Source organism: Strigops habroptila, chromosome 20 (assembly GCF_004027225.2).
Source record: "Strigops habroptila isolate Jane chromosome 20, bStrHab1.2.pri, whole genome shotgun sequence".
NCBI classification, from domain to species: Eukaryota; Metazoa; Chordata; class Aves; order Psittaciformes; family Psittacidae; genus Strigops; species Strigops habroptila.
Window position 1 is genome coordinate 1,643,900 of NC_044296.2, and position 27,788 is coordinate 1,671,687.

Genomic DNA, 27,788 nt, shown 5'->3' on the forward strand with positions numbered 1-27,788 from the left:
TGCCATGCCCCTGTGTCCGCGGTGGGGCTGCAGTGGTGTGAGGGCGATGCAGCCCCGGGGCGGTACCACAGGTCTTTATTGAATTCCTCTTTGCATCAGGCTCTGCTCTGGCAGAGAACACCCGGGGGCCAGGGCCAGCCCAGCGCCCAGCCCGGCCCATGCAGACCCCCCATCTGACTCAGCCCCCCAGAGGGTACAACCCCGGTGAGGGGGGAGCTGGGGCCAGCCCTGTGCTGCAGTCCATGGGGCACTATGGCCCCGCTCACACAACGCTCTCTTGGTAGCTGTTATCCTCCAGGAACTGTGTCAGCCTCCTCCCAGGGTTGGGCGCTGCCGGGGCCGCATCCTGCCCTGGAGCCTCCTCAGGGTCCTCATCACTCTGCTCCCTGGCGAAGTGCACGAAGACCTGCGGGAGGGCAGGTGAGGGGCAGCGCCAGCAGGACCCCAGCCCCTCTGTCCTCATGCCCCGCGTCCCCCATCACCTGGTCGAGGGTGGTCTGGGACACGGAGTAGTCCTGGATGTGGCAGGGCCCGCGATGCGCTGCCAGGACGCTGAAGACGCTGGCGAGGGAGCCGGCGCGGGAGGGGAGGTGGAACTGCAGCAGCCCCCCGTGCCGCTCCTTCAGCACGATGCCGGGGAAGCGGTCCTGCATCAGGCTCTCCACCAGTGCTGGACCGGGGCCACCCACCCGCACCACCACTGTGTAGCCATCCCCAAACCTGCTCGGACACAAGGGCATCGCTGCAGGGACCATCCATGTCCCTGTTTTTGCAGGATGCTGCTGGAATGTCGTCCCCCCCGAGCCCCAGTACCTGCTCTTGAGGTGCTGGACACTGCCCAGGCAGCGGAACCGGCCATTGACCATGATGGCCATCCTGGTGCACAGCGCCTCGCACTCCTCCATGCTGCGGAGGGAAATGTGGGGCCCCATGGGGCAGAGGGGGGCTCTGCTCCAGGGATACATGGGGCAGAGGAGGCTTCGCTCCAGGGGTGCCATGGGGCAGAGGGGGGCTCTGGTCCGGGGATACACGGGGCAGAGGGGGTTCCGATGCAGGGGTGCCGTAGGGCAGAGGTGTCTCCCCTCTGGGGGTACGTGGATCCCGGGGCAGGGGCTCACCTGTGGGATGTGAGCACCACGGACCTGCCCTCCCGGATGACGCTGAGGATGCAATCCCACAGGAACCGCCGTGCTTGTGGGTCCATCCCTGTCGTGGGCTCATCCTGTGACAGTGGCTGTGTCAGGAGCCAGGAGCTGCTGTGGGACCCCCCCCCTCGCTGCCCGTCACTCACCAGGAAGACGACGGGGGGGGAGCCGAGCAGGGCAATGGCCGTGGAGAGCTTGCGCTTGTTGCCCCCGCTGTACTTGCCCGCCGGCCGGTCCGCGTGCGGCACCAGCCCCAGCTTGGTGATGCCCCATTGAGCCACCTGAGGGGAGATGCGAGGAGATGAGGGTGCGGGTCCCTTGCGCTGCGGGGGTGCTGAGGCACGGGCCGTACCCCGGGGATGTCCTCCTCGGGGACCCCACGCAGGCGGCTGTAGAATTCCAGATGCTCCCGTCCCGTCAGCAGGTCTGTGATGGCGTCGAATTGGGGGCAGTACCCCATGTGCTGGCGGACGGACTGCAGGTCGGTGAGCACGCTGCGGGGACAGGGACACGGCTGAGCACGCAGGGACATGGCTGAGCACACGGGGACAAGGCTGAGCACACGGGGACAGGGCTGAGCACGTAGGGACATGGCTGAGCACACGGGGACAAGGCTGAGCACACGGGGACACGGCTGAGCATGCAGGGACATGGCTGAGCACATGGGGACAAGGCTGAGCATGCAGGGACATGGCTGAGCACATGGGGACAGGGACATGGCTGAGCACATGAGGACAGGGACACGGCTGAGCACATGGGGACAAGGCTGAGCACATGAGGACGTGGCTGAGCACGCTGCCGGGATGGGGATGAGCACACTGCAAGGATGAGGATGAGGATGGAGCCAAGCACAAGCACGCTGCGGGGATGAGGGTGAGGAGGAGCACAGTGTGGGGATGGGGAGGACGGCACATGTGCTATGGGGACAAGGACAGGGTCAGCCCCGGGGCCCCTCTGTCTCACCCACCTGTGTCCTTTCAGCCAGGCCTCCCCCAGCGTCACCTCCGTGTCCCCCGTCAGCATCTTGAAGGTGGAAGTTTTCCCAGCACCGTTCACCCCCAGGAGGCCGAAGCACTGCGGGTGCAGAGCGGGGTTACCAGCAGCCCCATCCCTGCCTATGGTGCCGTCCATCCATCCGTCTGTGCAGTGCTCACCTCGCCGGGAGGGACAGCCACGCAGAGCCGGTCCACTGCCGGAGCCTTCCTGCGCCGGTAAACCTGCGGGGCAGAGCCGGGGCGGCGCTGGGTGCTCCCATCCATCACCCACCGGCGAGACCGGGGCTACGGGACAGGCTGGAGCCCCGCAGCGAGGCCGGGGCAGGGTCCGTCCCCAGGGCACACACCTTGGTCAGGTCCTTCAGCAGCAGGAGGTGGCTGTGCGGGGAGGTGCTGCCCACCCTCGCCCGCTCCCTGGCCACGTCCTGGTCCTCCTCCCCCAGCGAGGGCAGCTCCAGAGCCCGTGGCCTGGAGGTGACAGCGGCAGGGGCACTTCCAGGGCTGCCTGCCCCATGGCTGCCCCATGGCTGCCCCATGGCCGGTCCTCACCTGAGCCGCAGGAAGAAGCGGTATTGCAGCAGGAGGGTGAAGAGGAAGAAGATGATGCCCTCAATGGCCATGGCAAACATGTTCTTCCCTGCTAGATCCCAGGACAGGGGGGACACGAAGCGCCTGTCCCCTGCAAGAGGGGCCGTTAGGAGGGGGGCACGCAGGGGAGGGCCTCCTGCACTGGCCAGGTTTGGGGAGGGGGAGCAGCCCTGATACCCCCAGACTCACCGAACCTCTCAAAGGCATCGGCCATTGCCTGGTTCTTCACCATGTCAATGAGGCCTCGGCCCAGGCAGAAGTGAGGGAAGATGAGGAAAACTTTCTTCAGGATGCGGTTGATGTCGTTGAGGTTCTGCCGGGGCAGCAAGAAGAGGGGTGGGGGGACTGGTGCCAGCCCCATAGGGATGGGAAGGGGGTTTGGGGCAGCCCCGGGGCTCACCTGGTCCACAAAGAGCTCCAGCACGAAGGTGGCCACACTGCCATTGATGCCAATGAAGAGGTTGATGCACGTCAGGGCCACATATGCGGTGCTGGGGATGCTGAAGAGGAAGGAGGCCGGGTACATCAGCGGGGTGATGGACCAGCTGCAGGGGCAGAGAGGCAGGAGCTGGCTGAGGCACAGATCCCGGCCCCCATCACCATGACCCCCAGAGCCAGGGCTGCCTCCAGCCCCGCTCAGAGCCTCCTGCGGGGTTTAGCCCCAGCCCTTCACCCATAGAGCAGCAGCAGCAGCACCAGGGAGGGCAGGTTGGCGGAGGACACGTAGGACTTCTGCTGGAAGCAGAGGAAGATGAGGATGACCAGCAGCGCAGGGACCAGGTAGTTGCACTGTGGGCATGGAGAAGGCAGGGAGGGGGTCACAGTGGGACCCAGCCCCCTGGGGCTGTGCCCTGTCCCCATCCCCATCCCGCACCATGTCCCAGGCGAAGTTGCCCAGCCAGTAGGTGACAGGCTTCATCCCGCTGACGAACTGGAGGTGCTTGGCTTTGCTGACCCGCTCCTCGATGAGGAAGAGCACGAAGCTGGCCGGGACGAAGGACATGGCGAAGATCACACAGATGGAGACCAGCACATCCACGGAGGTGGCCATCCTGCCACAGAGGGGAGGGCTCAGCCAGGGACGGGGGGGTCCCACAGGACCCCTGTCCCCGGCACTTACAGGGCAGCCTCTGAGAGCTGCTCCTTGGTGAGGTTGAGCGGGTGGTTGGTGGCTGTGATGCCGAAGACTGCGGGGTCAGTCCCGGCGGGCAGCTGGGCGCGCAGCAGCCCATTGCTGGCCACGTTGAGGAAGGAGACCATGGCGTGCCAACCCTTGTTGTTGAACCAGACCTGCAGGCCAGGGGAGCCAGGCAGCTCAGAGCCCCCCTCCTGCCCCATTCCTGCTCCCCATTGTCCTTCCCAGGCTGCTCCAACCCCGGTGGGGACCCGGGGGCCACATCCCCACTGCCCCCCAGCTGTCACCCCTTCAAGACCCCCGGGACTGGGTGTACCTTGATGTTCCTGCGAGAGTCCAAGCCCTCAATGAAGTGGCTGAGGTTGGCGAGGAGCCGGTCCGAGGGGCTGCCCTGGGTGTGGAGACACGGGGTGAGGAGTGGGCTTGGCCCAGAGCCGTGCCAGCACAGGGCGGGCAGAGCCGGATCCGTACCGGGGTGACGTTGAACAGTGCCCGGAGCTCCAGCACCGCCGCATCCACCTCCGCCGCCGCCGGCAGCGCCTGGGAGCCGCCGGCGCCCAGAGAGAAGCCGCCGTATCTGCGGGGAGAGACGGGGGCTTCCAACCCGGGCACCCGCTTTGCCCTGCCCAAACCCCGCCTCGCGCCCGCCCAGGCTCCACGGGGAGGGGCACACAGCGAAGGGCTCTGCCCAGCCCCGCAGGGAAGCTCCAGCCTCCCCCCTGCCCCCTATGTGAGCCCCCAGCCCCTGCCCGCGCTCACCTCTGCTCGTTCACCCACTTCTTGTTCCTCAGCCTGAAAGAAGTTCAAGGAGGGGGAAATACCCCCCGAGGACACGCTGCGGCAGCGCCCGGCCACGACTGTCCCCTTTACCCTGCGGTGCTCCGGCTGGGTTAGGTCCGCAGCGTCCCTCCCTGCCTTCCCCGGGGTGTCCCCGTCCCCGGCACTCACTCTTGGCGGATGATCTGGGGGTAGGTCTTCACCAGATAGTCCGAGATGTTCCTGCCCGTCAGGTTCTGCAGGATGTCGCCCGTGCCCCTTGGGACCTGAGGGGACGGACAGACGGGCTGGACGGACACCCGGGCACCCGGAGCATCGCCTGCACCCGCACCCGGCAGCACCGCGGGGCCGGCCCTGCTGCGGGCTGGGGGTTACCTGGGGTGGCGGGAGCCCCCCGGCCCCCTCGGGGCACTCGGGCAGCATCCTGCTGGCCCCCGGCCCGCTGCACTGGCAGGGGGGGGGACGGCTCAGCCTGCGTCCAGTTCCCATGCTGCAGCGCTTCCAGCACGGCCGGGGGTACCGGGGGGGTCGAGAAGCCGTCGGGATGGGAAGCCGGTGGACATGGCCCCGTCCTGGGCACCCGGCACCGCGGGGGGGAGACAGACCCACGTTACCAGCCTGGCGTGAGCCAGAGGCACCGGGACCATCACCCCCCACCACGGGGACTGGGGGTCCCGCAGCACCGCGGGGCTGCTCCCGGGGGAACGGTGGGCACCGGGGCTACCCTGTCCCAGCCCCTCAGCGCCACGCTGGGCGCAGGCACTCACACCTCCCCAGCATCCTTCATGCACTCGGTGCCAAAGCCCGGCTCGGCCAGGAGCGCGCCCAGGAGCCGAGACGTGTCGGGGTCCCCCGGCGCGTCGTTGCTGCCGGGAGATGCAGGAGTGAGCGGGGGGGGGCAGCGGGAGGATGTGGGGGGGCAAAGCGCTGGGGACACACCTGAAGAAGGTGAACTGCTGCCCGTACATCCAGGGCTGGAGGCGCAGCGGCGGATACTTCCCGAAGGGCGGCACGATGAGGCTGAAGAGCAGCGCGATGCAGACGAAGACAGCGGGCAGCACAATCTGGGGGGGGGGGGCGGGGGTCAGGGCTGGGTCCTGCCCTATCACCCTCCATACCACAGCCCCATCCCATCCCTGTCCCCTGGGCTGTACCTGTGCGAAGAACCCCCGAGTGCTGCGTCGTGCGTGGAGCATCCTCTTGATGAAGAGGGCGCGGAGCTGCTGGCGGGTGAGCGCCCAGCCCCTCACCCTGCCGCAGGCCTGCCCGGCCCCCCCCCGCAGCAGATCTGTCTCCTGGGGCTCCTCTGCTGCAAAGGCAGAGACGGGGCTGGGGCTGGAGCTGGGGCTGAGGCTGGGTCTGGCAAAGCTGGCAGCGAGGGGCAGGGGCTCAGCAGGGATGAGGTGCTGCATGCGGGGACACAACAGGACCCCCCCCAGACCCCAGTTCCTACCTCGCCGGACTCCTTGGACTCAGTGGAAAGGAGAGGAAAGAGGGGTTACAGCCACGCCGGCGCCTGCCTGCCCCCCCAGGTTACCACTGACCCAGGGCAGACCTGGCACCCCAAACTATCACAGCCCCCCCCGACTCCTGTGGCTGCCCCCACACCAGCTCTATCTCGAGGAGAAGGGGCCTGGATACGTTCCCTGGGATTTCAGGACCCATCCTAACCCCTGCACAGAGCTGGGCTTCCCCAGACCTACCACTGTCCCTGCTCCTCGCCCTGGGGGACACCCCAAGGCCAGGCAGGAGCGATGCTGCACCCTGAGCCTCCCGCTGCCTGCTGCCTGCCCAAAGGAAAGCATTCCCAAAGGGCTGCCTGCTTGGATGGATGTGTGCGGATGGACACGTGCCACGGCCCCAGCCCAGCGGCATTCAGGGATGCCCCATGGCAGGGGCTGGGCAACTCAGGGGTCCCATCTCCCTGCTCCTTACCCAGCTCCCCATTGGCTGCTTCCGCGTCCCCCCCATCGCTGGGGGCTGCTCCTCGCTCAGTGCCTGACAAAACAGGGGTCAGAATGGCAGGGTGGGACTGAGGCCACCCTGCGACACCTTCCTGCACCCACGGGTACTCCCAGTGGGGGCGAAGGCCATATGGGGTGCTGGGGACACCCGCACCCCTGCTCCGGGCTGATGAGCATCTCCCCCTGGCCCCCAAAAGCTCCCACCAGCACTGAGGGGTTCTACCTGCTGTGCCAATGTCCACCGCCGTGTCCTGGGCCACCTTCAGAAAGATCTGAGGGTGGGAGGGGGCTGGCATTAAATACAGCCACCAGCACCCATAGCCCCGGACAGGCAAATCCCCCCAGTCATGGGCATCCCACAGGGGCACCTCAGGAGCTGGGTACCTCTTCCAGGGTGGTGTCGGAGATGCCGTAGCTGGAGATGCCCAGTTCCCCCAGGCGGGCGTCCAGCTCGCGGAACAGGTCCCCGAAGGCGCCGTCCTTGGCCCCACTGTAGGGCAGGACAAAGAGCACCTCGTGCCCGATGTCCTCCACCAGCCGGGAGCCAGGCACCAGCTTCTGGATCAGCGCCAACAACTGGACCACATCTGGGGGGACAGGCAGGTGGGGCTGGAAACCTGGGGCAGGAGCTGGTGGCCAAAGCTGGCATGTGCCCTGCATCTCAGCCTGAGGGTCCCCAAGGGGGCTGAAGGGGATGAGAGAGCAGGGACCCCCTTCTGCCCCACCACTGCAGGGGGGCTATGAGCCAGCACAGGGCAGGGAGCCCAGTGAGTGCACCCACAGCCCCTCCCGGCTGATGGGAGACACATGGGGGAGCACCCGGGGGTGATGCTGTGCTGAGGCACAGTGCCGGATGGACCCTCACCCACGGCGCTGGCCTCGCTGCCCCGGTCGCTGCCCAGCCCCGTGTCGCTGCTGCGCTCCGAGTCGCTGCCATTCTGCGGGAATGGGTGGCTGGAATCTGGCACGTTGCAGAGGATCCAGCCCCAAACCCAGGGCTCTGCATCCCATCTGTACCCAGGATGGAGGCACCAGCCACCCTCTGGGCTGATGCTCAGCAGGGCCGAGGGACTCACCTTTTTGGTGGTGCCAGGGACAATGCTGGTGCTGCCGCCCGTCCCGAACCGCTCCCGCTTCACCAGGGTGAGGTGGTAGCCGGTGCCCAGCCTGGCCTTGAGGAAGAGGGGGGACCCGCAGCAGCAGAGCCGGCCCTGCGAGATGATGGCGGTGCGGTCCCCCAGCAGCTCCGCCTCATCCATGTAGTGCGTCGACAGGATGATTGTGCGGCCTGGGGCAGGGAGCGGGCTTGGCCCCGGATCCCTCCGTATGTGCATCTCCCCACCTGCCCCTGTCCCTGCTCGCCCCACGGGCTGGGGGTGCAGACACCCATGGGGGGACCCTCAGCCCTGACCTTTGCGGTACTTGAGCAGCAGCTCCCAGATGCTGCGGCGGGAGTAGGGATCGACGCCGGCCGTGGGCTCGTCCAGAATGACCACCCGGGAGCCTCCCACGAAGGCGATGGCCACCGAGAGCTTCCGCTGCATCCCCCCTGTGGGGCAGCAGGACAGTGTTGGGGGGCCCGGGGCCGCAGACCCCTGCTTGGGCGCTGGTCCTGCCCCCAGCGCGCACCTGAGAGGTTCCTGGTCTGCTCCCGGCGCTTGTGGGGCAGCCCCGTGTCCTGGATCAGCTGCTCCATCTCTGCCTTCACCCGCTCCTCTGACAGCCCCTTCAGCCGCCCGTAGAACCAGACGTGCTCCTCCACTGTGAGGCTGGGGTGCGCAGGATGGGGTGGGCAGGGTGAAGGGGGCAGCCCTGCCTGCACCCCCCCTGCACCGCTCCCCTGCCCCTGCCTACATGTCAAAGAGCACGTTGTGCTGGGGACACATCCCCATGGTTTTACGGATGCTGTCAATGTCGGAGCGGATGTCCCAGCCCAGGATATAGGCAGTGCCAGAGGTGGGGGGCAGGAGACCGGTCAGGATGGACCTGGATGGGGGACCAGCAAAAAGGGGGTCATGGATCAGTGGGGCTTGGGAACAGGGTGCGCTGTTCCATGTGGGATGCTCAGAGCCCAGCCTCATGAGGACACAAGTTGGGGCAGAGCCAGGCTCAGCTCCTGGGCCAGCCCCCAGCCCCTCCAGCTCACATGGTGGTGGTCTTGCCGGCCCCGTTGTGGCCCAGGAAGGAGGTGATCTGCCCCTCGTAGAAGTCCAGGCTCAGCCCATTGACGGCCACGAGGCTGCTGTTGTGGTAGATCTTCACCAGGTTGCGGATGGAGACGCCGGGCTGGAGCTGGGCAGGCGGCTCCTCCACCAGCACTGGAAGCCACCAGAGGGGTCATGTCCTGAGCTCGACTCTTCCCCATAGGGGGCAGAACCCCCTGCCATGGGGCAGGACCACTCGCTGGGGGGCAAAGCCCGGGTGAGAGGGCTCAAGCTCAGCTCCGTGGCTGCCACCCTTAGGGCAGGGGCTCACCTTGGGGCACAGCGAGGGGGCTGGTTGGGTATGGGGGCTGCCTGGATGAGGATGGCTCTCCAAGCCAGTAGCTCTTCAGGAAGGGGAAATTCCAGGGCTTGGGGATCCCATACTGACCTGCAGCAGATGGGGCTGAGCGGGGCCAGGGCCTAGGGGCTGCCAGGGGTCGGGGGGGCTGCGCTTACCTGGGAAGACACCCTCGAGGTACCATGTGGCCAGGCCATAGAGGCCAGCATCCAGCAGCAGCAGCCCCATGGCCATGGCGAAGTTGTAGGGGTCTCCTGGCACAGGGCTGGTGCCCAGGTTGTACCACTGGATGCCCACTCCCTGCTCCTCATAGAGGGAGAAGTACTCGCAGCCAAAGCCGAAGGCCACCGGTGACAGCAGGCTCTGGGGGCAGGAACAACAGCAGAGAAATAGCCCAGGGTGAGGGGTTCAGCCCCAAAATCCCCCAAGGGGCACCAGGGTGGGGGCAGCTGCAGCCACTCACCATGAGGACACGCAGTGGGAAGCTGATGTGGTCGCGCCAGGCGACACAGAGCACGTAGGGCAGGTAGAGGGAGAAGTAGATGATGCCGCCGCAAGCCGAGGCCAGATTGGCGCGGGGGAAGAAGGTGCTGATGAGGAAGCATTGGCTGATGGTGGCCACAGAGAAGGTGCCAAGGAAAAGGAAGATGACGGCCGGGTCGCTGTAGGGCAGGATGTTTCCCAGCTGCGGACGGAGGCAGGTTGGAGCCTGCAGATCCCCCTGTGCCAGCTCCCAGCCCCGGCTCTCCCCGTGCCACCCGCTTTGTCGCCAGTGCCCTGCAACCTGCCTTGAGGATGAGGACAAGGAGGGCAGAGCTGAGGAGGAAGGGGATGAAGCTGCTGAGGAACCAGCTGAGCCAGAGGATCCCACTGCTCAGCCCCATGGTCTTCATGGTCTCCTTGAGACGTGTCTCCTTCTCGTGCACCACCCCCTTGATGATCATAGCTACTGAGTAGATCCAGGCCAGCGTCATGAAGAGGGGCAGCGAGCGGTTCAGGACCCGCAGGAACCTGGGGGAGATGGCACCAGCCCTTCCACCTCCAGCCGAACACCTCGGGCCACCATCGGGCAGGGGACACACAGGGCACGGACCAGCCCCGGGTCACCATGCGGAAGTGATGCTGCAGGTTACTCAGCCCCATCCCTCACTCGAGGGTCACTCACACGTCATCCACGTAGCAGGGGTAGGGCATCTGCTGCACATAGACCCCTGTCCGTGGGGCAGCCCCGGTCTGCACCCGCACCACCGCCTGCTCCACCAGGTCCTGCACGTAGACGAACCCCCCCCACACGTAGCGCAGGTCGCTGAAGGGGTCAGCCGCGGGGCCCGGGTCCCAGAACCTGGGGGCAGAGCACGGTGCTGAGAGGGGGGACTCTCACCATGGGCTGCTCAAGAGGTCCTGGGGGAGGCTTGTCCCCAACCTGTCCTTGATCTTGTTGGTCCTTGTGACATCGTCGATGTCCATGCGGATCTTATAGCGGACGTGGGGGGGCAGCGCAGTGGCCGTGGCATTGGTGGGGGGCTGGAAGACCACCGCTGCCCAGAACTGCTGCTCCTCCAGCAGCTCCAGCGCCCGGGCCACCAACAGCTCCTCAGTGGCCACCGCCTCGATCTTGTCCAGGCAGACACACTGCAGGCAGGGCAGGCAGGGCTCGGGGGGGGGGCTCCAGGAGCCAGTCCCCCCTAGGGCAGCTGGGGTGACACGCACCTCCATGAACTGCGACAGCGTGCTCATCACCGTGTCAGCATCGGTGTACACTTGGTGCCAAGTGAGCCCCGGTCCCGGCTCCACCAGGAACCTGGCCAGCGCTGGCAGCTTCCAGGAGGTGCCATTGAGGAACCCATCCAGGAGCTCAGCTGTGCCCGGGGCCAGCAGCAGGTCCTGCAAAGCACCAGGGTACCGCGGGCAATGCATCGCATTCCACACCGCACCCCCATCCCTCACTACACCGCACCCCCCTGCATCCCCATCCCGCACCGCCATCCCGCACCCCACCACAGCCCTGTCCCCGATGAGGAGAGGGTCCAAGAGCCACGCACCCGGAGGACCTGCATCTCCAGGCTGCCGTTGAGGAAGGTGTAGATGCGGGGTCCCACCTCCCGCCAGGCAGCTCCCGCCTCCCCCAGCACCGCCAGCTCCCGGAACGTCCGATTCACCTGTGTGAGGCAAGGGGTGAGGCAGGGCCGGGGTCAGACCCCCCCAGTCCCCTGCAGCCCCCCGCTCACCTCGGCCATGACGCTGTCGGGGCCGGGGCCGGGCGGCGTGTACAGGATCTTGCCGGTGAAGAGGGGCTTGATCCCGCGCCAGAAGATCTGCGAAATGGGGCTGGACTCCAGGCTGCGGAGCAGCTCCCGGCAGAAGGGGCCTGGGGGGGAGCAGGACCGAGCCCTCACCACCGGCCCCCCAACACCACCTCTGGGCAGCCCGGGGGGGGGCCGTGCCCAGCAAGCCCCTGGCCGGACCCCCGCCACCCAGCCCGCTCACTGCTGCTGCTGCCCGCGGCCCCGGCTCTCTGCTCCGAGCTGTTGCGGTCCAGGAAGGCTTTGACATCGTTGTCCTCGTACCAGTTGAGGGAGGGGACCCGGAGTCCCCCGCCCTCGGGGTGCCCGCAGGCGATGCGTGACAGGGTCCCGAAGGCGCCCGAGCCGGTGGCGCTGGCGTTGGTGGCCGTCAGTGCCTGCAGCTCCCGCCGCAGCTCAGCGAGGCTGGTCATAGAGGAGACCTCGGGAGAGCGGGATGCGGCTGTGGGGGACTGGGATTCCTGGGAACACCGTGGGGCACCGCCGGGGTGTACAAGGGGTGGGCACTTGCGTGATGGGCAGGGGAGCGTGGGGCTACCTCCTCCATCAGGGATGCTGCATCCCGTACGAAGGACCCCAAGGCTTCCACGGTGCCAGCGATGCCGCCTGCCTCCGAGCTCAGCTGTTGCTATGAGGGGAACACAGGAAAGGGGGTCTCAGCCCCTATGGAGGACCGGGGGCCTCTGCCCTGGTGCCTTCCAGCACCCAGCGCCGGGTCGGGGTCTCACCGCCAGAAGCCGAGGGAGGTCGAGCTGGGAGAGGAAGGACCCTTCCATGGCGCGGAGCTGGGGGCCGGGCAGGGCGCAGAGTCCCCGCTGCAGGCGCTGGGTAGAGGCGGCGTTTCCCCCCCTCAGGAAGCCCCCCAGCTCCGAGGCGTTGCAGACCACGTTCTGCAGCGGGGGGCCGGAGCCTGCCAGGGAGAGCTGTGGGGAGAGGGACGGTCACACCGCGGCCCCCGACGCCGGGAGCACCGGGAGCGGGCGCTGCACCGACACTCACGATGCTCGGGCTGAGCCGAGCCCCCATCAGCTCGTCCACCAGCGCCGGGGACAGCGACGTGTTGGTCCGGAGAAACCGCGAGAAGGTCTCGTCCTCTCTCAGGTAGTCCCGCACCGGCAGGGCTGGGGGATGCCGGGGTCAGCCGCGGGGGTCTCGCTCCCCCGGCACCCCCCGCTCCGGTGCTCACCCCTCCGCTGACTCCCGCTCCCCCGGAGCCGGCGCAGGACGGGCAGGAGCCCGGCGAAGCTGCGCAGGAGCCGCTGCCCGTCGGCGCGGAGCAGAACTTGCCGGGCTTCAGCCAAGAGGCGGGAGAGGCTGCGGGGCACGGGGTGGGCGGTGAGACCCCGGCCCAGCCCGGCTCTGCACCCCCATCCCCGGGCCCCGCCGCTCACATGGAGCCGTCGAAGTTGCCCACCACGCCGGGGGCCTCTCCCGCTGTGGGGTGCCGAAAGCAGGGATTGTTCATGTTGCAAATGATGCCCTGGAGCCAGGGGAGGGTTCCGGCCGACGGCAGCGCCTTGTTGGGGAAGTGGCCTGCGGGAGAGGGAGAGATGGGTCCGAGGGGGCTGCACCATGCCCCGAGCAGGGAGGTGCCAGCAAGCCCGCAGCTTGTGCCCACCTCCTGCGGTTGTGTCCCCTGGGTCCACCCCAGGGCTTCCATGTAGGGAGGTCCCGGCAGGCACGGGGGGGCCCTGCCAACCCTGAGCGTGACTCAGCAGGGGCTCAGTGGGACACTCACACTCATGCTGCTTGAAGGGCGGGTGGGATTGCCGCACTGAGATCAGGATGAAGAAGAGGAAGAGGGGCCACAGGAGCTCGATGGCCAGTTGGATCTGGGAGAAAAACATGGTTGGGTGGGTCCTCATCGGCACCCAGGGCTCTGTCTGCCCCTGTGCTAGGATCCAGTGGCTCTGGGAACCCTCCCACCCCGGTCCCTTGCTCACCCGCTGCCGCCGGCGGTAGGTGAAGTTCTTCCACAGCAGCAGCCCCAGCTGGGTGCCCACAGCCATGGTGGGGTCCAGGGGTGCATGTCCTGCCCCCAGCTCAGCTCCGGCTGTGGGCGAGAGCGGGGGGATCAGTACTGAGCTGCAGGCAATGGTCAGGGCTTATCGCATACCGGGCAAAGCACTGGGCACACAGCTGAGTGCTGGGGGCTGGCATTCCTGCAGCAAAGCTCCTTTCTGGAGCAAAGACCTCAAATCTCTTTCTTCTCTAACCCAAAACCAGCAGAATCTGGCACAAGCTCTGCGTGTCCCTCCAGGTCAGTGCTGTGCTGGGAGCAATGAGCGGGATCCACAACCACGCCAAGCACAGGGAGCAAGGAAGCAGCCCCGGCTACAGGAGCAGCTCCTCAGTTTCCCCATGTGAGGGATGTGGCCAGACCAGCAGCAAGTTTCAGTCCCTCTGGTAAGACCCTCAGTGCTCCAGGACAGGAAATTGCCCCAATGCAATGGGCTCGAGGTGCAAAATCAGACATCCACATCCCATGGATGCTCCCGGAGCTGTGCTGGGGTCCCAGCAGCTCCAGCTCCACCCCAGCCCCATCCCAGTGAGCCCCCATGCCCAGCCATCTCACCCACAGGGCTGGAGCTCCCAGGACCCGTCAGCAAGGCGCCAGCCTCCCCTTCCAGCCTCGCAGCAGCTTCGTGCCCAGCCCCAGCATGCAGAGGTGGCACGACTGAACTCGCAGCTTCCAGCCCGGCCAACACCCACATCCGGGAATGCCGAGCTCGAGAGCTGCTCCCCGGCCACCACGACCTTGGGATACCCCAGGGCCACCCACACCCCCCATCCCATCACCCTGGTGTTGGTGGCTGGAGCTGTGGCCTCATCATCTACCTGCTACATCCTATGGCCTCACATCTTGTCCAGCTTGGGCAGGAGGCCAGGGCCTGACTGCTGCCCACCCTGCCCACACCGGGGCTGAGCCGGGTCCCCGGGCACAGCGGGGATAAGCGGGCACCGGCCAGAGGGATTAGGATCCCGGCTGGGAAATCCGGCTAATCGACCTGTGGGGCCAGACACGAGCAGCCCACGGAGGGGTCCTGGGCTTGGGGGGTGGTGGGGGCTTGGGGGGGGCCGTGCTGCCCATCCCGCTCCAGAGGGAGCGAGGGGTACCCAGCGCCCCGGGCCTGGAGAGACACGGGGATGGAGGAGCGGCTGGCACCGGGGATGGGGGGAGCCTCATCAGGACACCGGGATCCGCCGGCAGCCGCCCCACGGGGGGCATCCTGGAGCACGGCGGCCCCAGTATCCCCGGTCCCTGCCGCTTCTAGTTCCGCGCTGGCCCGATGCGGAGTCACGGGGAGGTGAATGTACCGGGGCGGTGACAGGGACAACCCGGGGGGGGTGACAGGGACGGACGGACGTGGGGGCAGCCCCGGGGACACGCTGCGAAGCCGGAGCCCGGCCGAGGACCAACAGCCCCCCCCTCCCAGCCAGGACCCCCGTTACCTGCTCCAGCCGCCACCGCGCGGCCCCTTTAAGAGGCCCCGCCCCTCCCCGCTCTACAAAGTAGCCGCGAGTGTGACGTCATGGGAAACGCATCTTAAAGGGGCCCCGCCCGGCGCTGGGAGGGGGGTGTTGGTCGGGGTCACACGGGGGCGAGCGAGGGGTCGGACCCCGTCCCGTCCCCGCTACACCTTGTCCATAGCCCACCCTGCCCCGCTCTGTTATCCCTCCCTTGGGACCCCCGAAGCAGCAGAACCCCATCATGGGCGCTGCAGCCCGGCCTGAGACCCCGTTGACGTCCCCTGGCCCCCACCGCAGAGGTGGGCAGGGAGATCTCCCACCCCCCAACACCCACTCGGGGTCCCGGAGCCCCCGCGGCTGCAGCAGCCTGAAAGCGGGGGACACGGGGGTGGTGGTGGGGTGCTGGGTGGCAGAGATGGCCCCGGACTCGCTGAAACGCAGCGTTTCACCCCAAAAGGTGGATCCCTGCCCAGACAGGGCCCTGCAGGCAGTGCTGGGGTCGTAAGTCCGGGGCCACCGCTGCGACACAGCCCTCAGGGCTCCGGGGGCACCACCCGGCTTTAGGTCCTGTGCTTAGGGCAATACGGAGCCCTCAAACAAGGGGTCTGCACCAGAACCCAGCTCCTCTGAAGTTAAAAAAGTTGGATTTTCTTAAAAACAAGGGTTCAATACAAGAGGATCTTCATTAATCCCCCCGCAGGGGAAGCAGCCGCTGGGCACGGCCGTGGGCTGCACCGTGCACCGGCATTCCCAGCCCCTCACTCGGGCACCACCCCATGGCCAGGATGCAGCCATCAGAGTCAGCCTTGGCTCCAGCCTGGCAGAAGATCTCATCGCTGCGGCTTTCCGAGCTGCAGCCGGTGCTGGGAGTGCCGGGAATGCCGCTGCCAGCCCAGCCCTGCGGCCACGCCGACTCCCTCTGGGTCCAGCCACAAAACCGTTTCCAGCTTCGCCTCTGGAGAGCACACGATGCTCCCGCTGCATCCCGCCATCCTGAGCCCCTCTCCTCCATGGGGCTCAGCGCCGGGATGAGAAGCGGCACCGGGAGCAGCTGCCAAGGGATCCAGGTGCTGCATTGTGCCCCATGGTAGGGTGGGTGCCGGGTGGGAACGTGTCTTCTTGGCTGTGTGAGAGGAGACACCATCCACTCCTTGGCGCTGGAGCATCCGCTGCCTTCCCAGAGCCAACACCAGGGCTGTGCCAGGGCCTCAGGGTCCTGCGGGCTGCAGGAACCAGGGGTTCTCTTCTCTAGAAACAGGGTCTTTATTTCCTTGCTCAGAAAAATAGATTCATTTCAAAATTAAAAAAGAGGGAATGACGAAAGTAGAGGCTGGAATGTCGCAGGGTCTGTACATGAGATGGTGCGAGACGGGGCTGTGCCGCATCCCGCTCAGTAGCTCTCCTCCTCCTCGCGGTAGTAGTGGTACCCCGGGGGGTCCCCGCTCGGGTCACCCGTGGCGTTGGCCACCTCGCCCTGGCTGCCCTGTGGGCAGTACTTGGGGTCGTAGATCTGGCGGCCGAGGCCGAAGACCTGACCGCTCTGGTTGGCGCCCTGGTTGGAGCCCATCTGCAGCGACATGGAGGAGTTGTCGCACTTCTCTGTCCCCATCTTGGAGTCGTAGATGTGTCTCCTGGTGCCGGGAGCCGTCATGCCCACCTGCAAGGACAGGATGGAGCAGGGCTCAGCTGTGGTCCCCCCCTGTCCCTCCCCACCGTGGCTGCGGTGGCTCACCTGGCTGGCACACTTGTTGGTGCCCATCTGGAGGCTGATGGTGGAGTGGTCCATGGGCGGCAGGATCTGATTCTTGGGGTCATAGAGGTGCCTCCTGGTGCCATAGGCCGTCATGCCGGACTGGCTGGCGCACTTGTTGGTGCCCATCTGACAACGAGAGGGCCAGTGAGGACCAAGAGCTGCCCCATGTGTGCCCCTTCCCCTCCCTCCCCGTCCCCCCACAGCCCAGGGAACACAACCAGTGCTCCCCAACCCAGCCCAGGCACTGCCTCTCCAGGCTCCCAGCCATGGGGTGCTGACACGGAGCCGAGATTGTCCCAGATCCCTCGAGCCTCAGGTCCCCCCAGCCATGCTTGGAGCCGTGATGGTGCTGAGGGTTGGATAAAACTGGGACCCTCTCACCCTTGGGAGCAGCTCACCTGCAGCCCGATCACGCACTGCCCAGCCTTCATCTTGGCCTCGTCAAAGTTCCTCTGCTGCTTCTCCGAGTACTTCACGCCGATGTCCACCCCGCTCTGTATCCCTTTTGTCTTGGCCTGCCGGGGAGGGGCGGTGAGGAAGGATGGGGAGTCCCCAACCTCCCACCCTCCCCAAGCTGGGGGTCCCCCTCAGGGCTGGGCCCCCTCCCAGGCTGCTCGTCCTCATGCGCTCACCATGCCTGCCAGTGCCAGCAGTGACACCTGAACCTGCGTCAGGTTCCCGCTCTCAAAGAGGTCGTTGGCTTCAAAGAGGTCCACGGGGTTCATGCCGTAGCTGGCCATGGCCTTGATGAAGTTGGAGAGGTTCTCGAGCTGCGGGCAGGGGGAGAGGGGTGAGACCCCGGTGGGTGACACCCCGGTGGGTGACAGCAGAGGGGCTGGGGCTCACGGGCTGCCTGCACCTACCTGGTGCCAGTTCTGAGACGAGCGGTTGATCTTCCTCACTGCGTTGGGCTGCAGCTTGTTCATGAGCCTGGAGGGAGGCAGAGGGGGGAGTGGGGCTGCAGTGGGGCACGGGCCCCTTTCAGGAAGGTTCAACCCAGGTCTCCTCAGGTCCCTGCTGGTCCCAGGGCTCCCCCAACATGGGCGCTTTGGGGGTCACTCTGGTGGTGGGTCCCACCAGCATGGCTGGATCGAGCCCACCCTTCCCACCCCAAGGGCTGTCGGAGGCCCCCCATCCCCAGCCAGACAAGGACTCACTCGCAGAGGATCACCCCGTCCTTCAGCCCCTTCTGGAAATCGGGCCCGATCTGCTGCCCTGTGACGCTCTCGATCCACGTCCGCAGCTCAGCCTCCTTCTGTGGGTCGTACTTCTGGGCAAGCTGGGAGGGGACAGCGAGGGGGATGCTCAGGCACAGCCCCTGCCGGTGTCCCTTGCATGGGAATGAGGACGGAGCACAGGCATGATGCTGTCATCAGACACATCAGGCACACAGGGACGGTGCCCCTCACACACAACAGCTTCCAAACTATTCCAGGACCATGAGGAGGAACTGCCCCCAGGGCTGGAGGGAAATGTCCCCCTCAAGGGCCTGTTCCTTCCTGTTCCCTGAGCCCTACAGGAGCCCAGCACTGAGCCCCGGGGTCCCCAGCCATGCGATGCTCTCCCCTCCGGCGGGGCCGAACGCGCCGCTGCAGATTCCTTGGTCACCGCGGCTATGCCAGGAATGTGGACGCCTCCTCCCAAATGGAGACCAGCTGCCCGGGCCGGCAGCATCACCGGCAGCGTCGTCTGGGCCCTGGTCCACCAGGGAAGGAAAAGGCTCCCAGACTGGGACGAGTGGAAGCCCCAAGAGCCATCCTGCCCCATCCCGGTCCCTCCTACGCTCAGCTGGCACCCAGAGATGGCTGCGAGGCAGACAGCAGCCTCTCACCTATCCCACCCCATCCTGGGATCCCTGGGATGGGAACAGTCCAGCTGGGATGCATCTGGTGGGATGCAGGGACGGTCCAGCTGAGGTCAGGTTCATACACCTTGTCCATCCCGGCTGGGGGATCCCACCATCCTCCCAGAGCAGAGGTTCCTCTTCCCACCCCACGGCCCGCACAGGACCAGGTCAGAGGGGACCAGCCCCAGAGCAGACCCCACCACAGTCCAGTCCACAAGAGCTGGCATGGACTGGGAGAGTGCCGCTGGTTTAACTGGTTCCCAGTCGGTGATGTCAGCCTCCAGCAGGAACTGGGGCAGTCAAACTGGCTCAAGTCTTGCTGAATCAAGCTGAAGCATCCAGGAGCACGCAGCAGCCAGGCTCCGGTGCGTGTCCACCCGCTCAGCGCGGGTGCAGCCCAGCCCAGATGCAAGCAGGGACCCGTCTTCTCCCGGTGATGAAATGCAAACGCCTGCGAGGCCGGGCAAGGAGAACCCAGCCACATCCCCATGGCCATGCAGAGCCACCACCGGCTGCCTTGGGGTGACCACGGCTCAACCTCAGCTCGCCTGGGGCAGGGCACAGCCCAACACCACAACTGCTGCCTGTGCCACTGCCCTGGGCAGCAGCAGTGCCCTGGAGCCCTGCCATAGGGAAGGGGTGGCCACATCCCCCAGCCCCACAGGACCCCTGTGCCCCCATCACAGCAGCACGGGCCCTGCCAGGGGCACAGTGCAGGCAGGGATGGATGGTGGCACCAAGTGCCATGGCCTGCCCACCACCAGCACCCAGCTCCAAGGGGAGGCTCTACCGGTCCGGTGGAGGGTGCTGGTGGTCAGGATTGCTCAGTGCACCCTGCGGCACCCAGAGGCACCGGTTCCCCTTTCCCCTTCCGGCTCCGAGGCAGGAACCCTGTGGGAGAGTGGCTCGGTACAAGGCTCCGGGTGCCTGCCGGGAGTCCCAGGCTCCAAGGAGCTGCTCCTGCCGGGGTCCCCCCGGGGCCACCAGCCCCATCGCCAGCGAGGGCCGCGGGTCGGAGCATCCCAGAGGAGAAGGCCGCAGAGCTGCGGGCAGCAGGAAGCGGACAAGCTCTGAAAGGCGTCGGGAGCCCCAGCCCCGGGTTTGCAGGGGGCGACAGCGGCCACTGCACGGACCTGGGTGAGGAAGCCGGTACCCGGGACTCCTCTCAGCCCCGGTCCCCCCGAGATAGCCCTCCGGGACCCTGCGGGCAGGGCCCAGGGCACCATGGGCCGGGAGCCCATTCCCGGCACCCCCTGACCCTCAGAGTCCCCGGGGCACCGGGACCCCGGGCTCTGCATCCTCCCGGGATGCCCAGCTCCGCATCCTCCCGGACCTCGGCTCTCTGTCCCCGGTGGCACCGGGACTCCCCGGCTCTCCAGGAGCCCAGGATCCAAGCACACCCCCTCCAGCGGCACCGGGACACCCGGCTCTCCAGGGCCCCCGGTGGCTCCGGTTCTCCTCGGCCCCCAACTCGCCCCCGGCCGGTGGTCCCGGGGTTCTCCCGCCGCGGCTCACCCGGTTCTTGACTTCGGCGGAGAGGCCATAGGACGGGCCCTTGTTGAACTGGGAGCTGCTCATGGCGGGGAGCGGAGCGAAGCCGGTACCGGAGCGGGCAGCAGCGGCAGCACGGGACGGGACGGGGCGGGCGGGACGGGGCGGGCGGGGCGCGGACCCGCTTCTCTCCCGCGCTGATTGGACGGGGCCGAAATGCCCAAATAAGGGCAGAAGCGCCCGGATTGCGGGGGGGGTGAGCCTTCACCCCGGCACCGGGACCGGGGGAACCGGGGCTGGAGCCGTCCCGGACACACGAGGGCGCAGCCCGGCACACGCACACGCCCGTAGCGAGCGCACACGGGTGTGCATCGCCCCCTACATGTGTATACACAGTCGTGCTTGCACACGCGGGACACACGGACGTGACATCCCCCGCCCCGCACACTCACACCCGCCTCGACCGCCGGGAGCCGCCACCTCCGTGTCCGTGTTTGTGCCCGTGTCCGTGTCCCACGAAGGCAGTCCCACTGGGGGGCCGAGATGAAGCACACCGCACACAACCCCCCGCCCAGGCCGCCCGGAGGGTCCCTCACAGCCCACACGGACCAGTCCTATCCCTCCCGGGGTTTATCGACCCCCTCGTGGGTGCTCCCGTGGGTGAACAGGCGGTTGTGGGGCTGCAGCACCCATAGGTGCGTGGGTCACGGGTGGCGGGGCCGGGCGGTGACCCCGGGGAGCAGTTGGGGCCAGACCGTTACAGGTGATCGGGATGCCGAGCTCCGGGTGCTCACCCATGGGCTGCTCCCTGCTGTGCCTCCCCGGGGTGATGGATGCCCCCAAACTGGGGTTAAACCCCACAGAGGCCTGGGGGCCAGCCCCTGTTCTGCAGAGTGGGGGTCTCTGTCCCCCACAGACCCCTCTCTGCAGCCCTGGACCCAAGCCCCCCACAACCCCGAGGGGCAGCCAGGGTCCCCCTTCCCCCCAGCCTGGCGCCCTGGGTGCTCATTGGGCTTTTCCTGTTTCAGGTTGGGCTGTGAAGCCGATGAGGAAATAAGGCGGCGTCACACGCGCCCTCCTGACAGTTGGCCCCGGTGAATGTGGCCGGGACGGTGAGAAGCCAGAGCCGGAGCCAGAGCCGGAGCCGGTCACGGCGAGCAGGGCCCAAGGGCAGCAGCTCGGCCGCCCTGGAACCATGTTCTCCCGGAAGAAGCGGGAGTTGATGAAAACCCCCTCCATCTCCAAGAAGAGCCGGGCGGGAAGCCCCATTCCACAGACCCTGCCGGTGAGTGTCCCCTGTCACCCCAGGCGAGCTGGGGGCCATGGGGCCAGGGGGCCACGGTGCCCATGGAGCTCCTGGGGAGAGCCACAGGGTGGGAGAGGGACCTGGGTACGTGCAGGGGGTCTGCGAGGAGGAGAAGGGACCCAAAGACAGACCCTGCTCACTGGGCCTGGGGAGATTTTGCCCCAGATGAGCGGGATGGAGAAGCCACAGGGAATATGAGGAGCTGTGGCAAAGGGCAGGGGGGCCTGGCCATGGGGCTGTGGCCAAGGGTTTGGGGAGGGCAGAGGCACTCCCAGAGGGCAGGGGCAGGAGTGGGGGGCTTGGGCAGCCCTGATGCCTTAGCTCTGTTGTGTATTTATGTACTTGTGGCCCCCCCCGCGCTGGAGGGGTGCAGAAGGAAGTGGGGCTGGCCGGTGGCTGGGGCTCCTCCACGCACCCCAGCACTGCCTGCCCCGCGCCTGCGCCCAGCCGCAGAGCATGGGGTGAGACAGGGCCGGCGATACGGGGCCGACAGCCCGCCCATGGCTCCGTAGCAAGGGGCACCCGTCCCTGTCCCTGACCCCCCGGGAGAGGGGCCTATGGGTGGCGGACGGAGGGATGCTGGGCCGGGCTGGTGGCAGGAGGAGCTACAGCCCCTACTTGGCTGGGCACCGCAGGACGGGCAATGCCAACGCGCCCAAACGCTCCCTGGACTCGCTGCCCCACGCGCTCGCTGTGCGGCTGACGGTACGGCCGGGACGAACCAGGGTCCCCAGGGCTGGGGAACAGAGATGGGTTCTCAAGGGCTGGGCTGGCCCCAGCCATTGCAGGGTTGGAGTCTTTGGGCACCCTGTTTGCTGGTCTGGGGGGTTGAGCTGCTCCAGTTCACTCTCACCTGCCCATTGGGTTCGGTATCTGCCCTGGTGCCAAAGATGGGCCCCAGTCTCACCAAGCCAGCAGTGCCCAGCTGGGGATGCTGAGACCCAGTGCACTCATGTCACACCGGAATGCCTGAGGGTCACTGATGGAAGCTGCTGGAGGGGCAAAGGGGGGTCCCCTCCCTGTGCCATGAGGACCCTCACTGGGTGCATGGCCCCCCGTGCCAGTACCAGCCCCTCCCTGGGGCAATTTTACCCCGAGAATTTGGGGCTGTGCTCGACCTCAGGAGGGGACAGGCTGAAAAAGAGGAAGGGATGGTGGGGCCAGCTCCTTAGCTGCGCCATGGCCCGGCGGGGATGGGGAGCTCTGGCACAGTGGGTACATTGGGTGTTGGTGGAGCCAGGGTAGTGTCACCCATATGGTTGTTGTGTGCCCTCCAGGACAAACCTGGACCCATAGGCACTGGTGGGGGCCAGTGGGGCCCACGGGGGCAGATGTGGTGACCGAGCCAGCTCCTGGCCTGTGGCTTCAGAGCTGATGCTGCTTTGCAAAACCCCTGTGCTGGGGCGATTGATCCGGTGGGAGCTGGGGTGGAGGGGACAGTGGGGGTGGCTGGACCCAGCCAGGATCACTCTCGGGCTCTGCCGCGATACCTGCCTGGGGAAACTGAGGCACAGCCCCTCCGATAACAGCCCGATGGCACGGGGGGTCCCGGGGTGCTGCCTGCTCCCTGCCCGGGCTGGGGTCCCGGCCTCACGCTCATCCCTGCTCCCCAGGACCTCTCCCGCAAGGATTGCCTGGAAGCGCCCGGCTCCAGCCTGGGGGAGCTGCCCCCCGCCAGCTCCAAGCTCAGCACCAGCCCCAGCGCCATGGGCACCCTCAAGCGCCCCACCAGCCTCAGCCGCCATGCCAGCGCCGCCGGCTTCCCCCTCACCCCGGCCGGCCCCAGGGCCGTGCCCAAAGGCCACAAGACCCCCACGTCCTCCTACAGCCCCATGGACGGCGGGGAGGGCCCCTTCATCGACACGGAGGACATCTCCCAGCTCCTGACACATGTGGCCCGCTTCGCTGATGCCCTGGAGAACCTGCGGGACGTGGTGCTGCGGGACGGTGAGTGCCGCGCTGCCCCCGGCGCTGCGCCCCGCTCCCGCCAGCCCCGGGATGAGCTGCCCGCACCGGGATGAGCGCATGAGCATCCGCACCCCGGGGACACACCGGACCCTTGGCGGGGGGGTCTGGAAGCGGACCGGGACCCCCGGGGGGGCCGCGGCAGGAGGCGGTGGGTGGCTGCCGGGAGCTCGGAGCCGGGATAACGCCGCTTCCTGCCCGCGAGCTATTTTCATCCGCCCGTTTTCCTGTTTACAGCGCAGCGGTGCCAGCTGCCGGCCGGGGCCCCCGAGCCCCGCGGGGCACCGGGCACGGCCCCACCACGACCCACCGGGTCGTGTCCCAGCACTGGGTGCAGGGCCGTGGGTCAGGGGAGGCGAAGGGGATGCGGTGATCTCGTGGTCCCAGCGGTGAGGTGGGGCTGGGAGGGGTTCACACGATGCCGTGTTTTCGGCTCTGGCTCTGCAAACATGTTGACACATCCCCACTCGCTGTGGAAACCGCAGCCCCAGCGGCCCGGGGTCTGCCCCCATGTGTCTGGGGTCTGCGCTGCCGGGGGACGATGCCTCAAGATCCCTGCAAAGGTCTGGGCAGAGCAATGCCAGGCAGGGAGGAAACAGCCCTGAGCAGGAGGGTGACATCCCACTGCTGTTCCTGCTCAGGTTCCACAGTTATTGCTGGACCCGGTTTGGGACAGCCGAGATGGTGCCATTGCCATTGGCAAAGAGATAGGGAGAGGTTGGGGCTGACCTGTGCGATGTTGCGGTGACTTTGGAGGGTCCGGCTCTCCACTGCACCCATCCAGCCCCATTCCCAGTTTCATTGCCTGCCCTGCTGCTCTCCCCACTTCCCACTCGGGAAATGGGGGAGGAAATGGAGGAAAACCCGGAAACCCCTTCCTGACCCCGATCTGGGGCTGGGATGGGGAGCGGGGTTTGCCTGGTGGGGCAGTGGGTGCCAGTCTCCCACCCAGCACTTCCCTATAGGAGGCTCCTCACCTCCTCACGCTGCCAGTGCCCAGCCCCGAGCCATGGCACCGGCACCGAGCCAGTGGGGAGCCGGGCTGGACCCCCGGGACTAGCAGCTGGAGCCCATGGAGGGGATGGGGAAGGATGCCACGGATGGGCACGGCAGCAGGACAGACCTGCTGCATCCTTGCCGGCAGAGCCCGCCCCGCCGGGAGGAAGGGGCGGAAACGAGGAGGAAATTCCCAAACCGCTTTCAAGGGAAAAAGTTACTACTGAGGAAAAAATGCCTGGAAGGTCGGGCTGCCCCTGGCCAGGACACAGCCGGGATGGGAGCGGAGGGCTGGGGACAAGAGAGACGTGGCCATGCGGGTCCTGGGAAGCCCCATGGCCAAGGGGATGGGCTGTGTGGTCTGGGAGCCTGGCAGGACCCTGCCCGGGGGAAGGCTGTCAGGGATGGGGGGGAGGCTCTGGTGGGTAGGGACATGGGGCAGGGACACAGGGCAGGGATGCAGGGCAGGGATGTGGGGCAGGGATGCAGCAGCAGTTCAGACCCCCCCCTCTCACAGACCCCAAGGAGCCCCAGCGGCCGTTGGCCCACGAGTGCCTGGGTGAAACCCTGCGCGTCCTGCGCCAGGTCATCAACAAGTACCCGCTGCTCAACACCCTTGAGACCCTGACGGCCGCCGGGACCCTCATCTCCAAAGTCAAGGGTGAGACGATGGGGTGGGGGCTTTATCCTGCCCTGTGCTGGGATGTGGGGGGACCCCATGGGGGCGGCTGCTGGGAGTGGAGCTGCCCCATGGATGGGCAGAGGGAAGCATCGCCTGCTGCTTGCTGCGGTTTAGGCTTAAGGACAATGCAGTGTCAGAAATGATGGAGCCCAGCTCCCTGCCGGGGGGTTTCCAAGCACGGCTGCGGGAAAACCACTTCCACAATCAGATCCTGCTCCCGGCACAGAGCAGAGTGTTTATAGATCCAGAGCTCGGCTGGGGAACAGCTTCTGCCTGCAGCTACCCCAGGGGAGGGGACAGGGACGGCCACGCTAACCGCAGGCAGAGCACAACAACACCGTGCGTCACCCGCCGCTTCCTGGACACCAAACAGCAACCACGAGGGCACAGGAAGCCTCATGGTGGGTGACAGGGGGTTTGCCATGCGGCTGGCCCCACACAGGGCTGGGATGGAGTGAGGCCAGGCTGCCACATCCCTGGGCAGAGCAGGGGAGCAGATCCCAGCTCCTCACCAGCCCCAGCACCCCAGAGAAGCCTTGGCCTGTGCCGGTTCCCACTGCTGCAGTGGTTCCTCTTTTGGCCATGGGTGAGAGCCCTCCTGGAGGAAGCCATCTCATCCCGCTGTGGAGCAGGCGCTCTGGTAGACACCGGAGGCTCTGGGACAGGTCCAGGCTCAGCAGCACTTTTCCAGAGCCCTGGGTAATGGGAATAAAGGGAAGCACGAGCCAAGTGACGCTGGCAGGGGAGAAATGGTGGGGCAGAGACACTGTGCTGCACTAGGGACAGTGCATCATCCATAGGGGTGATTCTCTCCTTCCCAATGCTCCGTGGAGCTCAACCCAGCCCCAGACCCTGACCCAGCCCCGCAGGAGCCGAGACAGGGACAGTGGTGACACAGCTTCTGCATTTCCTCCTTTCCAGGGTTCCATTACGAATCCAACAATGAGGCGGACAAGCGGGAGTTCGAGAAGGCTGTGGAGACCATCGCGGTGTCCTTCAGCAGCACGTAAGGGGCTTTGGGCCAGCCATCCCCCAGAGAAGGGCCCTGATAGACCGAATCGCCCCCCCTCGCCCTGTCCCCATGGTGGTGGGTTTGGGAACCCCACGGGGAGGGCAGATTCCCTCCTGCCACATGCACCAGCACCAAGGGGGGACCCCAAAGCCTGCCTGAGCTCACAGCATCCATCTCCCAGCCTCTCCTCAGTGCTGGGCCGAGCTCTGCTCCTCCACCAGGACCCCACCACGTGGGGCTGAGCTGATCCCATTGAATCCAGCACTGCAGCTCCTCGCCTGCTCCCTGGGGCGCGGGTGGGTGCTGCTGGGTGACAGTCCCGCTGTCACCCCTCTGCTGAGCCCAGCCCCTGTTCCTCTATCGCAGCGTGTCCGAGTTCCTCATGGGGGAGGTGGACAGCAGCACCATCCTCTCCATCCAGAACCAGGTGAGTGGTGCCCGCTCCCATTGCGCGGGTCCCGGGATGTGCTCAGAGCCCCCAGCCCCACGTGTGTGATTCCCAGCTCATCACTCGCTCCTGCCCTCACCACCACCCCAGGGAGGAAAAGCCACCTGGGAGCACGATCCGAAGGGCAAAGTGGCTCGGGAAGGGATGGAGGCAGAAAACAGGGCTCTGGGTGCTCTCCTTAGCTCCGCCCCAGGCTGGTGTGTGCACAGAGCAAGCTATTTCTCCAGTGACATTCCCGTTAGCTCCCGGCCTTCCCATAGGGCCACAGGCTGGGCACAGCATACCTCCAGCAACAGCAGAAAGGCTCCACAGCTCCAAAGCAGCTCCAGATTTCTCCATCCACCAGCCCCTCCGGCTACTGCCCTTCCTCTTGTCTCATCAGTCCCTTCTCTTTCCCAATTCCCAGACTATGGAGAACCTCTACGGGGGGATCCCCGGGCCTGGAGGAGATGGCCTGCCTTCAGGTATGGAGAGCTGTGCCACGGGTGAGACTGTGGGTCAGGTTTGGGGTGCCAGGGTTTGGGGCTGAGCACTGGGGGCTGGCAGGACACCAGCAGGACACCAGCACACCCAGTGTCTCCCTCCCCACCTTCCTCCTCCTCGCCCCATCACAGGCTGTCCCCCTGCCGAGGAAGTGGATGTGTTGCTGCAGCGCTGCGAGGGGGGGGTAGACGCTGCCCTCCAGTACGCCAAGAACATCTCCAAGTACATGAAGGACCTCATTGGATACCTGGAGAAAAGGACCACGCTGGGTGAGGCAGGGAGGGCAGCAGGGGGGTGCTCTCCGGAGTGGGGCTGAGCCCCTCATGGCAGCATCAGAATAGGTTGAGGTCCTTTATGGTCAGCGATGCTGTGAGGGCAGTGGTGAATGTCATCCCTGAACCCAGCCAGCAGGGAGATCCCGGTGTCCCGGATGTCTTCTCACTTCCAACCCTTTTCTTCCAGAGATGGAGTTTGCCAAAGGGTTTCAGAAGATGGCCAATAGCTGCAAGCAAACCTTCAGCCAGGAGGTAAAGCCCACGTGTCCCCAAAGCCACCTCTGGCTCTTCATCCCCGAAGGCAGTGCTGGAGGATGCTTCGGTTCATGGTGCTGGGCTCAGGGTGGTGCCTTTTCTCCTCTGTCAGGCCAACATGCCCTTCCTGTCCATCTACCTGCTGACCCTGGAGCAGGACATGGAGCACGGGACGTCGGTTCTGCAGGCTGCCAACACCCTGCAGCAACAAACCTTCCTCCAGGTGAGGGAACCCGTCTCAGAAGGGTCTTGCCCAAGCTCTCAGCCGGTTGCTGGGTGCTTTGAGGGGTTAGAAAACAGGGTCTAGGAGAACCCACCCTCAAATGAATCAGCACCTTATTGACCTCCACCTCATCCGAGGTGCATTCCCATGTGCCCGTCCCTGCTGCACCCATG

General features: G+C 66.5%; 3 protein-coding genes across 6 annotated transcripts in view; 1 reads left to right on the top strand and 2 right to left on the bottom strand.

Annotated features, from left to right (window-relative positions):
* On the bottom strand, positions 1-13,434 carry ABCA7 (ATP binding cassette subfamily A member 7). The gene is given in 51 exon segments (XM_030509112.1): positions 1-406; positions 483-720; positions 814-906; positions 1,119-1,222; positions 1,292-1,426; positions 1,498-1,639; positions 2,113-2,219; positions 2,300-2,362; positions 2,488-2,608; positions 2,690-2,819; positions 2,918-3,041; positions 3,129-3,273; positions 3,402-3,517; positions 3,603-3,780; positions 3,849-4,018; positions 4,180-4,254; positions 4,335-4,440; positions 4,623-4,655; positions 4,812-4,906; positions 5,016-5,099; positions 5,101-5,212; positions 5,408-5,506; positions 5,580-5,704; positions 5,795-5,949; positions 6,094-6,111; positions 6,576-6,638; positions 6,828-6,876; positions 6,989-7,191; positions 7,470-7,542; positions 7,681-7,892; positions 8,016-8,153; positions 8,234-8,373; positions 8,459-8,590; positions 8,751-8,922; positions 9,080-9,196; positions 9,265-9,469; positions 9,570-9,791; positions 9,895-10,117; positions 10,272-10,448; positions 10,530-10,738; positions 10,817-10,990; positions 11,149-11,265; positions 11,335-11,474; positions 11,594-11,831; positions 11,948-12,037; positions 12,138-12,332; positions 12,409-12,530; positions 12,596-12,723; positions 12,801-12,942; positions 13,148-13,241; positions 13,353-13,434. Coding segments are annotated over 51 exon segments (6,753 nt in total). The 5' UTR covers positions 13,419-13,434; the 3' UTR covers positions 1-262.
* Positions 10,432-27,788, top strand: part of ARHGAP45 (Rho GTPase activating protein 45) — a 26,729-nt gene continuing 9,372 nt past the window's right edge. Inside the window, exons 1-10 of one of the 4 annotated variants that reach the window (XM_030509120.1) lie at positions 10,432-10,438; positions 21,140-21,255; positions 22,890-23,223; positions 24,755-24,898; positions 25,841-25,925; positions 26,298-26,358; positions 26,786-26,864; positions 26,994-27,131; positions 27,325-27,389; positions 27,505-27,615. In XM_030509120.1, coding sequence (XP_030364980.1) covers positions 21,166-21,255; positions 22,890-23,223; positions 24,755-24,898; positions 25,841-25,925; positions 26,298-26,358; positions 26,786-26,864; positions 26,994-27,131; positions 27,325-27,389; positions 27,505-27,615 — 1,107 coding nt within the window. In that variant the 5' untranslated portion in view covers positions 10,432-10,438; positions 21,140-21,165. Of the gene's footprint in view, positions 10,439-21,086; positions 21,256-21,514; positions 21,982-22,889; positions 23,224-24,754; positions 24,899-25,840; positions 25,926-26,297; positions 26,359-26,785; positions 26,865-26,993; positions 27,132-27,324; positions 27,390-27,504; positions 27,616-27,788 lie in introns of those variants that run through there. The other 3 variants (XM_030509119.1, XM_030509116.1, XM_030509117.1) reach the window with 3 other exon arrangements.
* Positions 15,508-20,125, bottom strand: CNN2 (calponin 2). Its single transcript, XM_030509129.1, has 7 exons — positions 19,995-20,125; positions 17,791-17,912; positions 17,497-17,563; positions 17,266-17,403; positions 17,032-17,148; positions 16,613-16,759; positions 15,508-16,537 (listed from the first exon to the last, which is right to left on the bottom strand). Exons 1-7 carry the CDS (start codon positions 20,055-20,057, stop codon positions 16,271-16,273), a joined length of 921 nt encoding a protein of 306 aa, XP_030364989.1. The 5' UTR covers positions 20,058-20,125; the 3' UTR covers positions 15,508-16,270.